The 13,049-nt window shown below is 41.6% G+C and overlaps 2 protein-coding genes across 9 annotated transcripts in view; both read left to right on the top strand.

Annotated features, from left to right (window-relative positions):
• Nucleotides 1–5,135, top strand: part of ALLC (allantoicase) — a 64,265-nt gene extending 59,130 nt beyond the window's left edge. For all 7 annotated transcript variants that reach the window (XM_016428593.2, XM_016428592.2, XM_007476180.3 and 4 more), the window contains 2 exons: nucleotides 3,309–3,433; nucleotides 4,748–5,135. In XM_016428593.2, coding sequence (XP_016284079.1) covers nucleotides 3,309–3,433; nucleotides 4,748–4,978 — 356 coding nt within the window. In that variant the 3' untranslated portion in view covers nucleotides 4,979–5,135. The remainder of the gene's footprint in view (nucleotides 1–3,308; nucleotides 3,434–4,747) is intronic.
• Nucleotides 5,136–11,443: 6,308 nt separating this feature from the next.
• DCDC2C (doublecortin domain containing 2C) overlaps nucleotides 11,444–13,049 on the top strand; it is a 183,499-nt gene continuing 181,893 nt past the window's right edge. The window contains exon 1 of one of the 2 annotated variants that reach the window (XR_458801.2): nucleotides 11,444–12,200. Coding sequence is in view for 1 of the 2 variants with exons in the window: in XM_007476177.2 (XP_007476239.2) it covers nucleotides 11,905–12,200 (296 nt within the window). In the remaining variant the exon portion in view is untranslated. The remainder of the gene's footprint in view (nucleotides 12,201–13,049) is intronic. The other variant, XM_007476177.2, reaches the window with a different exon arrangement.

Genomic DNA, 13,049 nt, shown 5'->3' with positions numbered 1-13,049 from the left:
GCATTATTATTTGGGCTTCCTGAGGTTGGAGTGCCTGAAGGCAGGTTGAAGAGGTGTGGGACATCTATTATTTTCTTGAAATTTCTGAGAGCTTATCAAACCTTTGCCTTATCTAGAGCTGGATTTCTCAGACTTAGATAAGCGTAATAGAAAGAGCATTGGATTTGGTATCAGAAGACTTGAATCTAAATCTCAGATCTACTATTTATTGCATGAGTGACCTTGGATATATTCCTTAAGTTATTATCTGAACCTTAGTCTTGTAAGAAATCAATTTAGGACTCTGGTCCTTATTTTTCATAAAGTTTATTAGTATTTACTTGGATAGAAAAAGGCAGAGAGATAGAGAAAAAAAGCCTATTCTAGCTGGGTGGTCTCAACATGACTCCCTCAGCCAGCTTCTTCTTGGCCATTCACTGGAGAAAGACAGCCCCTGAACACTTCCTGGATCATTGCTTTTATTCTTCTACATCAGGATCATCAACTTCAGAATCATATGCTAAGTGACACAAATTTATGCAGACTCATGCAGTTATGCTACCCAGAAGGGGAGAAGGGGAGAACTTTCCTCAGTTTCCTCATCTGCAAAGTAGAAGAATTAGATTGGATGATTTCTAAGAATCTTTCCAGGTCTAAATCTTTACTATGTGTGTGTTTGTGTGTTTTATTGCCTCCTATGAACCTGAAGTTGTATCTCAGCTTTGTTATTTATTAATTGTTTAACACTGAATAAGCCACTTCTCTCTGGGTCTTAATTTTTCCCTGTAATATGAAGGGGTCAGTCTTTATGATCTTTAAGGTCCCAGATCCTCTCACTCTTTGATTTCTGAGGGACTCTGATGAATGGGAAGACCACAATCTCTACTTCAAGTCCTTCTTCTGAGATTCCTATACTCTAGTGATGTGTTGGCAAACCTATGAGATGTGTGCTGATGCATGGTGGAGGGGGCTGCTCCTGTCCCCTTCTCCATGCATGCCTGAGGACATTTCTCATATCACTAGATCCTCTTCCCAGCAGCCCAAGGGGAGTGCTTCCTCCCTCTTCTGTCTGGGATAAGGCAGAGGGGCTCACATGAAGCATGAGGATTGCAGTTTGGGCACTTGTCTCTAAAAGATTCACCATCACTGGTCTAGTGAAAAGAAAATCATAGTTTTAGGGTTGGGAAGAGACTACAGAGACTATTTAGACTTATCATTACTGAAAAAATACTGTCAGCCTTAGCTTGAAATCCTCCAGTGAGGGGGAACTCCCTACTTGTATATATCCAATACTGTACTTGTCTGAACTCACTACTTCTCAAGGTGGCCTTTTTAATTTTTTGGAGAGCTCTAATTGTCAGGCAACTAGGTGGTACTGTGGATTCTAGAGCACTGGACTTGGAATTCGGAAGACTCTTCCTGTATTCAAATCCAGCCTCAAAACTCTGAGCAAGTCTCCTTGTTTGCTTCAGTTTCCTCATCTGTAAAAATGAGCTGGAGAAGGAAATGATAAACTACTCCAGTATCTTTGCCAAGAAAACCCCAAATGAGGTCATGAAAAGTTGGACTTGACTGAACAACAATAAATTGTCAGGAAGTTTTTTTTAAGTCAAAATCTATCTCTGCACCTTCTTTGTTGCTGGAACGTTGTAACCTCTAGGAATAAGCAAGACAAGTTTAATTTCTCTGTCACATGATGGCTCTGAAAATATTTGAAGACAGTGTTCATGCCTTTCTTGAGTCTTCTCTTCTCTAATATAAATGTTTTAATTCTTTAAAAAATGGTTCTTATGAGGCATATTCTTCAATTTTTTCACCAATTGATTGCTCTTTTCTTAACAACAATAAGCCCAGGCTGGAGGCACCATGAATCCTTGTCATGGTACAATAGGAAAGTTGCTGCATGTGGAGTCAGAGGTCCTGAGCTCAAATCCCAGCTTTGCCACTTATTGCCTGTGTGACCCCTGAACAAGTCAATGAGCCTTTCTGGGCCTCTGCTTCTTCATCTATAAAAAAAGAGAATGTTGAAGTAGATAAACTCTGAAATTTCTCTGAGCTCTAAAACTGATTCTATGAGTTCCCTATGTTTATCTTGGAAACTGCAGAAAGTCATTGGAGTTTTCTGAGAAGCAGAATGACAATTAGACCCATAATTGAGGGAAATCATTTTTGTGGCTAAGTAGAGGATGGGTTGGCATAGGGAGAGACTTGAGACTAGAGACCAATTAGGAAGCTAATGCCATAGCCCAAGTAAGGAACTTGAATTAAGGTTGTAGCTATGTGAATGGAGAAAATGGAGATTTTTTATTTCTTTTTATGGAAAGGCGATGAATTCTGATATGGCCCTACTGAGTTTGAGATGTCTCTGAAACAATCAATTTGAAATGTCATAGGAAAAAACACTGGCTTCTCTATCCTGGGCCCTTTTTTCTTTTCTTTTATATCTTTGGTGATTTTATTAGCTTCTGTGTGTGTACATACGCACGTACACACACACACACACACACACACACACACACACACACACACACACATATTCAGTCCAACTCCCTCTCCTTAGCTCCAGGCTCACACATCAGCAACTGTCTATAAGGTACTGTACCTCTTCCTCCAGTACCTTTAGAATTATACTATCTCATTACTACTCTCTGTACCCTTATTTCTCCTTTTCTTCCAGGTCTTGGAAGGTAATTAAAAAGTGGGATTTCCCACAAAAATACTGGGGTCCACTTCCCCTTGGTCTTGTTCTTCTACATATTTAGCTCCCCGATAATGGAGAATATTCTGGACCTATGTAGATCTTGGCAGAACACTGTGAAACTCTTGACTACAGTGTGTTTTGTTTATGCAGAATATTTGTCATCACAGCCCTATATATCTTATTTTATTGTCACATTAGAAAAGATGATGCCACCATGAAAATATTTCCCCAGCTTCATGATAATTCCAGATGTGCCAAATAGCAGCATGTGAGTGATTAAATTTGTAGGCTAGGAAGTTTATCAAGCACATTCCACCTTCAAGGATAGAATATTATTCATTTAAACTTAATGTGAATGACAATTAGCATATGTCAGGCCATCCCTCATGTCTTACAAAAACACATCCTCATTTATTCTTTGAGGCAATGGCAGCCTGGGCATATACTGGGCCACCCACTTTGACAATTATCTGTGTACTCTCTCATTCTCTAGCTCAAATTCAAGCCTTGGAAAGATAGATTATCCCTACCTTGCCTTGCTGCAAAAAGTTTTGTGTCTGACATGAGCAATCACCCTGCACTGACGGCTAAGTAGGATACTACATATGTCTCTATTCTCTTCTATTAGGTAATTATCCAGACACCTGCAAACTTGAAGGTTGTGTTCTAACAAGTTCGGAAGAAGAAGAGGGTATTTCACAAAAGTGGCATATGCCAAATGTCAAATGGAAAGTACTGCTTTCTGTCACAAAGGTGAGTGATTGCCCTAGATCTTACCAAATGCATAGGATAGGCACTAGTTGAGTAGCTGACAGTCACTTTTCACACTACTACAAGCTACCTCCTCTTATAGAACAATAATAAAACACCTGGGAATGTCCACTGCAGTCATGGTGTAGGGCTGATAATACTTGTCTTATATGGTTAATATGTTAGACCAAGTTTTTTCTTTTTTTCTTTTCTTTTCTTTCTTTTTTTTATTTTTTAAACCCTTACCATCCATCTTGGAATCAATATTGTGTATTGGCTCCAAGGCAGAAGAGTGGTAAGGGCTAGGAAATGGGGGTCAAGTGACTTGCCCCGGGTCACACAGCTAGGAAGTGTCTGAGGCCAGATTTGAACCTAGGACTTCCCATCTCTATGCCTGACTCTCAATCCACTGAGCCACCCAGCTGTCCCCAGACCAAGTTTTTTCTAGAGGTTTTTCCCGCCCCTCTACCCCACTAAGTTTGAAGGACACAGTTCTTTCACTAATCCAGAGAGAGAAGTACTCAGTGTTGGCTGAACTCTTTTTTGCATTTATATATCACACACAACTATCGATCCCATATAACTTCTAGATGTACAGATCTTAACTCTGGCCTATTTTCTAATTGCTCATTACTCTTGATTTTCCCCCAAAAGATTTGAAGCTCCCTTAAGGGTAAATGTTACATCTTCTAGTTCTTTATATCCATCCCTCTCTCCTTATACTCCTGCCAAATAAGTTATAAAACACTCACATGCCCATGGGGAAGTTGTTTCTCTGTGCCTTAGTTTCCTTCTGTGGAACATGAGGAGGCAAGACTATCTGGCACAACAGAGATATTTAATAAATGTTTGTTGACTTACCTTCAATAGATGATCTCTAAGGGCTCTTCTAGGTCCAAGTCCTGTGAATATGGTATAACATCAGTCAGTCGGTTAGTCAATAAACATTTTTAGTGAGCACCTAGTATGTGCCAAGCACTGTCTACTAAATGGTGGGGATAAAAAAAGAAGCCAAAGACAATCCCTGCCTCAAGGAGCTAACAATCTAATAGAGTGCTTAGAATAAGGTGAGAACTAGATTTGAATTGTTCCCCTGTCACTTGGTAGTTGTGTGATCATGAGCCACTCTTGAGAGCCTTGGTTTCCTTATCTGTGCCATCCATCTCCAACCGGGTGTTGTGAAGCTCCTATGAGACAACATAAGCTTCAAGCCCTACCGTCTATAACTATCACTACTAGTAACTAGTTCCAGATCTTTGGAAATCACAGGCTATGTTCTCACTAAAGTTTCTGCTATTTTTGATTTCTCTTCCTCAGCTGCAATCCAACAAGAATCATTTGTTTGATAGCGTTGCTCTTCAGCTGCAGAATGTTGTCACCCATGTGAAAATTACCATTGCCCCCGATGGGGGACTGAGCCGGCTTCGTTTGCGGGGCTTCCCCAGCTCCCTCTGTCTCCTCAAGCCCACTGAAAAAATAATGTCTTCCAGACGATTCCCTGTTATTGTGCCTTTGAGAGCAAATTGCTCTTCCTTCAAAATCACATGAAAATCGGGATAGTTGTTAAATGTTACCTGTCGGTCGTGGTAACATAACTTTCTTCAAACATTTTGAACACCTGGACCTTTAGAGACACTTGTGCTTTTATCTCTGAGATCAGAGATGATTCCTGGTGACAATAAAACATGCCTCCCCCACCTACCAAGAGATTTGTGTATTCTGGTTAATGTGTAGGCTTTGACTATTTTAGAATGAAACTATTTTCACACAAGTGTAAAGGTAAAGGAAGCCTTTATAGGGGAACTTTCTTCTTCACCTGTTGTTATTCTGTTATTCAGTCATGTCCAACTCTTGGTGACCTCACGGACCATACTATTTATGACGTTTCTTGGCAAAGGCACTTAGTGGCTTGCCATGTATTTCTCCAGTGGATTTAAAACAAACAGAGGTTAAGTGACTTGCCCTAGGGTCACACAATAACTATCTAAAGCCTGATTCAGGTGTAAAATATAAAATTATATCTCTAATAATAAACATTTTATGAGATTTATTAAAGATCATTAGAAATCAAGGAATAAAGAGGATACAAAATAAAAACCATGTGCCCATGGCTGGTTAGCCATTTCAAATTTTCCCCACCTCATCACTATCACTTCTGAGCTACATCATGCAAAAAAAAAGTCTGGGAGGCGTTACCACCAATTAAATACCAATAACGTGATCTGGACAACATAGAGATGCAGGAGAGATTATAGGGAATTTTGGGAAATATTAGGGACTTCTGGGGAATGAAGTCAAAGATTCAAAATCTCCATTTATACACAGATCTTCCTCATTCTATGCTCAAAACTCACTGAGACCACTGAGCCATCTAGCTGCCTCTTTTTCACTTATAGGAAATATTTAATCATGGAATATTTTCATTCCATAAGCAAATATGTGTGTGTGTGTGTGTGTGTGTGTGTGTGTGTGTGTGTGTGTGTGTGTGGTCTTTTTTATATGTATGTGGATAAAATTCACTCAACATTAAGGACAGTCTGGAGTCAGAGTACCAGTTCAACCAAGTTCAGGTTCTGACATCCTGTGGTCACAAATCTTCATAGAGTTTATGATCAAAAATAGTTTGGTGACATTTATGTTTGATGCAACAAGGCAATGGATTTGGAATCAAGAAGGCCTGGGTTGAGATTATACCCTTGTCACTTCCTACCTGTATGTATGTATGTTATAGGTAAGTCATTTGAGCTCCGTGGATCTCAGTTTTCTCATCTTTAAAATGGGGGTGGGGTGAGTTGGAACAGAGGGACCCTTAGTTCCCTTTAGCTCTATGCTTATGAACACATTTATCTGTCGAATACTCTTCTGATAATGGAGTGGGTTGTTTAGAGAAGAAAATGATAATGATAACAATAACTAGTGTTAAGTAGGGTGCTTTAAGGTTTGCAAAGCAATTTACATATGTTAACTCATTTGTTCCTCACAAAAACACTAGGGGGTAGGTGTTTAGTATTCCCATTTTACAGAGCAGGAAACAGAGGCACAGAGGGGTTAAATGACTTGTTCAGCATCACACAGTAAAGTGTTTGGGGTAGGATTCAAACTCTTCTTCCTCACTTCACATCCTATACTCTATCCACTGAGCCATCTAGTTGCCTAGAAGACTAAGCCTTTTCCTTTATTGTGAGTGGACTATAACAAAAAACAAACAGAGGCAATTTTTTTTAAAATTTAATTTTATTCTATTTTTTATTTTATTTTTTTGGTTATAATACTCACTTTATTTCCCTCCCTCCCCTCCACCCACCCTTCCCACTGCGGCGGCGCAATTTCATTGGGATATTGGGTATCACTTGTGTCCTTGATCAGAACCTATTTCCATGTTGGTGTTTGCATTAGGATGTTCATTTAGAGTCTACATCCCCAACCATATCCCTTCAAACCATGTATTCAAGCAATTGTTTTTCTTCGGTGTTTTTACTCACACAGTGTTTCCACTGAATGTGGATAGTGGTTTTTCTCGTAGATTCCTCCAAGTTGTTCAGGGACATTGCATTGCCACAAACGGAGAAATTCATTATGTTCGATTGTGCCACAGTATATCAGTCTCTGTGTACAATGTTCTCCTGGTTCTGCTCCTCTCACTCTGCATCAATTCCTGGAGGTTGTTCCAAACCAAGGCAACTCTGAGATATCATTCATGAATGGGGTACTAAACCTATTAGTAAATAAATAGGTCTTATGGTCTGCCTCCATTTGTGCCAAAAGACCCAAAGTGAGGGTTTTCAGGATTTTTTAAACTTGGGTGTGTTGTCCTTCTGAATGGCTTGACTGTACATCATTTGGATCTCCCCCAGTGACTTTAAGGCAATCCCGACTGACTGGTGGTCTTTTTAATGGGGAGGTGGATTAATAGTTCTCAGCTTCTTTCTTTTACTGCATCATTAAGGGGACAGGATTAATCCTTATCATCAACAGGCAGCTAGGAAAGTGGGCTGACTTTCAGACATAGATCATCATACATACCCCATTCTGACTCTCAAAGAATGCTAGCTATCTTTGAGATCCAGCTACTTCCAGAAACCTTGCCTCCCGAAAATAAGCCATTTTAATCAGGATTTTACTGGCTTAGCTTCCCCTTTGTAGATCAGGTTACCCTCAACTTTGGTCATGAAAAGCAAGGAGAAGAGAATCATCCCCTGGGGAGCACCTTTAGGTCAATCCAGCTTTTATTTTGGGTGGTAAACAGAAAAAAGGGCCCCCCTGCCCAGGCTGGTAAATGAACAGATGCTTTGGGGGCTGGGAGTAATCACCTTACTCAATCTTGCCCTTCAAAAACTGTATTCAGGAAGTAGACTATGAGGATGGATGGATTCACCGAGAGATTAGTTATTCACAATATTAATTTCCCTCACCTTCAAGCAGCTTGGATAAGAAAAGTTATATTAGAAGCAACAAAACCAATGAGAACTCCACACCTTGGCTGAAGAACACAAAAACCTTAGCCTTGACATGTAGAAGCTATATAACTAGGCAGGTTACTCTTTGAGTCACATCTATAAAGTGGGGGAAAGAATCTTTATTCTTTGTGCCTCACAGGGTTATAGCAGTCATTCAGTCCTCCATTTACCATTTTAAAGAGCCTACCCTAGGTGTCAGGCCCTGTCCTAGGCACTGGGATACAGAGATAAAAAAATAATCTCTTCTAAGGAGATGCTTACATTTCATTGGGGGAGCTTCCTTTCAACTGACAAGGAAAGTGCTTGTAAAATGTTAATGTGCCATAGAAATATGAGTAAGGTATTCATTCCACTGTTAAGCATTGTGGCAATTAGGGTGGCTATGAACTGTTTATGAACTACTCCAGGGGAATCAGAGTATCTTTGTTGCTATTATTTCCTCCCTTAGAACAGAATACAACCCACTTATACCTCATCTTGGATGATACTTGTACAAATTTTCTCATGGAGCCTTAGCAAAACATTTACCCAAGGTTATGGAAAGGGGTGTGCTGCTGCATGAGGAAAATTGAACAAACTGGCTCTCATGAACTGATCAGAGCTGAGTAGATCCTTGGCTGAAGGTTTCTTTTTCATCAAGGTCTTTATACCTTGTGTGGGTCTTCTAGTGCTATCATCTGTTACCCCTATCTCTCAAGATTTGATCAGTCTTCCTCCTGTTCTGACAATATGTTTCCTAGATATTATTCATTATAATTGATAATATCCTGAAATTTACTCAATCCCATCACATTCTCTCCATTGTCCTCTGCTCCAGCCATAATTCTGTTTCTGTAAAACTCAAACCTGTTTTTTGAATTCAGTATTTAGCCTCTGAAAAATGCCATATTGATTTAAAACAAACAATGAATTATTCATATTTGTGCAAGTTATTGAGCTAAGTGATGTAGACAACAAACATATTCAAACATTCCTTGCCACATGAAGTTTGCATTCTGCTTTAAAAAAAGTAAAATTATAAAGACCATTGTCCATTTATTTTTAAAGATGTTATCTTTGGGCAGAGGCAAAAAGGATTTGAAGTCAAAAGACTTGGATTTAAAAAGCCTAGTTTTGGTACTTATTCTGTGTAAGACCTTGGGAAAAGTCATTTTCTATCTCTGGGCTTCAGATGAGGGGGTAGAAGAAGATAATTTCAAGCCTCTTCCTTTGAGGTCTAAATCTTCTCTAAAACACAGAATTTTAGAAGTCAAAGGAACATTAGAGATCATCTAGCCCTGATCCTCAATTCTATAAAAGAGGAGATTGAGACACAGAAAAGGCAAGTGACTTATTTAAAGGAAATGAATGGGGACTAGCACAGTGGATAGAGCCCAGGCCTGGAGTCAGGAGGACCTGAATTCAAATTTGAATCCAAGACATTTCCTAGCTATGTGACCCTGGACAAGTCACTTAATCCCAGTTACCTAGCTCTCATTGCCTTTTTGTCTTAGAATTGATACTAAATAGGAAAGGGTTTAGGGGGAAAAAAAAAGCAAATTAGTGGCAGAACTGGAAACAGACTTTAAGAAATCAGTCTAGAAACACAGTTCCATTTTTCTCTCTCAGGAAAGCCACCAATTCTATCTACTGCCCTAGTTTGTTGGGACAAGATTCTGGTTTAAGTTTGGATTAAAGTACTGTTTAAAATAAGTGAAATACATTGTCTTTGGTCATCACTGAGGAACCTTCCCCCACCTCCTGTAATAGAAGCGTTAATCTGTTGTGAACTATTTCTTTTTGTAGTGCCTGATGTACTCTGGTTTGAGACTAGAGGGCTGCTAGTATAGGGCCACACCCGAGGGCTGCCTAGTTAAAATAATGGGAATAGATGACAGATGCTGCTACAGAGATAGAGAGATGCTGAGAGATGCTTCGACAAGGGAATGCTCTGGGGTTTGCCTATTGATCCCTATTTGGAGGCTAATTGATCAATATTTTCCTAATCTCCTCCTACCCTCTTCCTCCCTCCCTCACTCCCTCCTTTAACCACCCACTTCTTGAAGCCTTTAGGCTTCCTCCCTCCCCCCTGAGTGGACTATAAAATACTCTTGTTTTCTTTCTCAGGTAAGGGGTTTACTGGGAAACAACAGGATGGGAAACTGAGGTAAGAGGGATGAAGTTTTCCCTAATCTATAATGAGGGATAGGAGGAATTTGGGAAATCAGTCCAGTCACAGCTGTGACTCCAAGACAGCTAGAGAGGACAACTGTTTAAAATCTTCTTTTCTTCTTCACAAAGCCACCAAGGTCTCTCAGACTAATTTCAGAAGCCCCCCTCAAGGGTCCTTCAGCCTGGGACAGAAGTTAATAAGATTAGTTCTCAGCTTCTTCCCTCTTCAGTCAGGCTTGCCTCCTTTCTTGGTCAGTCAGCTCCCAGAGAGAGACAGAATCAGATCCTCCCCCCCTGGCCAGCTCAACTGCCTCTTCCGGGACCATTCCATTTGGAACCTTCTCCTTGATTGACAGACAGGTCTCCAGCTTGTTTCTTGCATGCTTGGCTTGTCAGTCCTCTCTCTTTCCATGCTTCTTACACACTCCCCAAAGCAGTTCAGGACTTCTCAATCTGGACTCATCCCAGTCTTTGTATCTCATTCTGATTTCCCAGTAGCCCCAGATTTCCCCTCTTTTGTGGCTTTCTTCTTCTGAAGGCAGTATAAGGAAAGGAGTACTGATCTTAGGAGGCAGAAAATTTGTGTTGTTAATGCTGATGTGACCTTGGGTAAATCATTTAATTTAATTTCTCTGTGTCTCACTTCCCTTATCAATTGAGAGACAGAGAAATTGGCTTTCAGTCGTTTCTGACTCTTCCTGATCCCACTGGGGTTGGTTTTCTTGGCAAAAAGCAAGCAAGCAAACAAACAACCTGGATTGGTTTGCCATTTCCTTCTCCAAGTCATTATACAGACAAAGAAACTGAGGCCCACAGGATTAATTGACTTGCACAGAGTCTCACAGCTAGTAAGTATCTGAGGTAAGATTTGAACTCAGGAAGACAAATCTATTCCAGGCCTGGCACTCTATTGCATTATCTAGTTGCCTCTCCTTTTACAGAAGGAGAAACCAAGGTCCAGGGAGGAGAACTGATTTGCTCAGCGTACTTTGCTCATGCCAGTATTAGGTGGCAGTCAAGATCTGAACTAAGATCTAGGGTTTCCAAGTTTCTGTGTTCTTTACGCCATCCTCTGTCTCCTTCCAGTTGTAATCCTGGTTCACATCATCCTGAACAAGTCACCTCTCCTTTGCAGACTTTGGTATCCCCACCAAGTGGGTCTGTAGAAGATTGGATTAGACGACCTAGGAGAATTCCTTTCGTACGTTAAATCCCAGAATCTGCACCCTTCCCTCTTTCCTCCCCTTTCTCCCAGTTTCATTTCTCTCCAACCCCTCGCAGGGTACCTTTTGTTCCTCTTCATCCCCCTAGTCTGTCCCACCCGAGCGAGCGGTCACAATTGCCCCCGCCCGCGTCAAAGCCCGGCCCGCAGGGGGTGGGGACAGGTGGGAGGCTAGGTGGAGCGGCCTCTATCCCAGCGTAACCTGTTACCATCCGAGATCCCCACGGGCGGCAGCATCCTGTGCAGCTGCAGCGGCCCGGGGGGCGGATTTGCAGGCAAGAGAGAATCCTCCCCAGCTCTGGGGGCGCACCCACCGCCCACAGGCATGAAGTGATGTTCCAGGGAGCAGAGTCTCAGGCACTGCTCCTGCTCCTGCTGCTAGATAGCTTGGTCTTCTGCTCTCTGAGCCCCAGTCCACCTAGAGAGAGAAGAAAAGGAAAGGCAAAACCCCACCCCAAAACGACGCCCAAACCATCCTTTCTGAATCTTTCCTCGGGGATAGCTGCCTCTACTGCTCTTAGGCTCCGCCCCCCGGGATTGGAACCTTGGAGGCATAGGGCGGTGCTGGGCAGGAGAAGGGGCCTCTCCCAAGTTCTATGACTCTTAGCTGATTGGATAGTTGGCTTTCCTTTTCCCCACCTACCATGGGCACCCAAGGGCCCTTCTACTCTCACAGCCTGTTGGACATCACCCCCGCCAGGACCATCCTGGTATACCGCAACGGAGACGAGTTCTACGTAGGCACGAAGTTTGTGATCAATCGAAAGCGGGTCCCCAACATTGAAGCCTTGATGACTCAGTTGAATGACAAGTTGGCAGTTCCTTTCGGTGTGAGGCGACTGTACACGCCCTGTCAAGGACACCGGATCCTGGAGCTGGAGCAGCTGCAACAAGGGGGCAAATATGTTGCAGCTGGGAGAGAGAGGTTCAGGAAACTGGAGTAAGTTGACCTGGGAGGTAGGGAGTGGATGTATCAAAAATTGATCAACATGGTCTGGGGAATTGAAGGAGAGAGGAGAAATCATTATTGACTTCCGCTTTGCTCCAGAGAACATATTTAGAGAACATATTTAAATGCCTAAATCCCGTGTCCAGTATACACTTTTGTTCAGTCAGGTCAGAGTCTTCCTGAACCCATTTGGGATTTTCTTGGTAAAGATACTAGTGATTTGTCATATCCTTCTGCAGCTCATTTTATAGGATAAGGAAACGGAGGCAAATGGGGTGAAGTCACTTATCCACAATCTCACAACTAGTAAGTGTCTGGGGCTACATTTGAAATTAGGAGTTCCTGACTCTAGGCCTGACACTGTCCAATTACATACCTGCCCAAATATTCACGATTGAGCTAGGATTATGAGATGGAAGGGACTTTAGAAGTTACCTAGTCCAAGAAAAATGAGGCCCGGGAAAGGGGAAGTGATAGGTTTTCTTCTGGAGGCTGGCTGGGTCTAATGCTCTTTTTCTTAACATTTGATGATAACAATTGCTCATATTCACTTCCCCAATCATAACGAGGTTTGCAGTTTCACTGTTGACATTTCTGGTAAATCAGGAATCAGCATTTTTATCATTTGTGTGCTTCTTTAAGTGGTGGGGGTATCACTGGATTGAGAGGGGAATGCCAACTCCTCCCAAACTTTTTTTCCTTTTATATTTCCTTTCTTGTAATAATAATAGTTCTCATTTATATAGTGCTTCACAAAGTACTTTCCTCACCATGCTTCTGATTATCTTTTCTCTCTCTCTCTCTCCCTCTCCCTCTCCTTTCCCTCCTTACCTTCCATCT

The sequence above is a fragment of the Monodelphis domestica genome, chromosome 1, assembly GCF_027887165.1.
Source record: "Monodelphis domestica isolate mMonDom1 chromosome 1, mMonDom1.pri, whole genome shotgun sequence".
NCBI lineage: Eukaryota > Metazoa > Chordata > Mammalia > Didelphimorphia > Didelphidae > Monodelphis > Monodelphis domestica.
The sequence above is the reverse complement of the archived record's forward strand: the minus strand, read 5'-3'. Positions and strand labels throughout refer to the sequence as shown.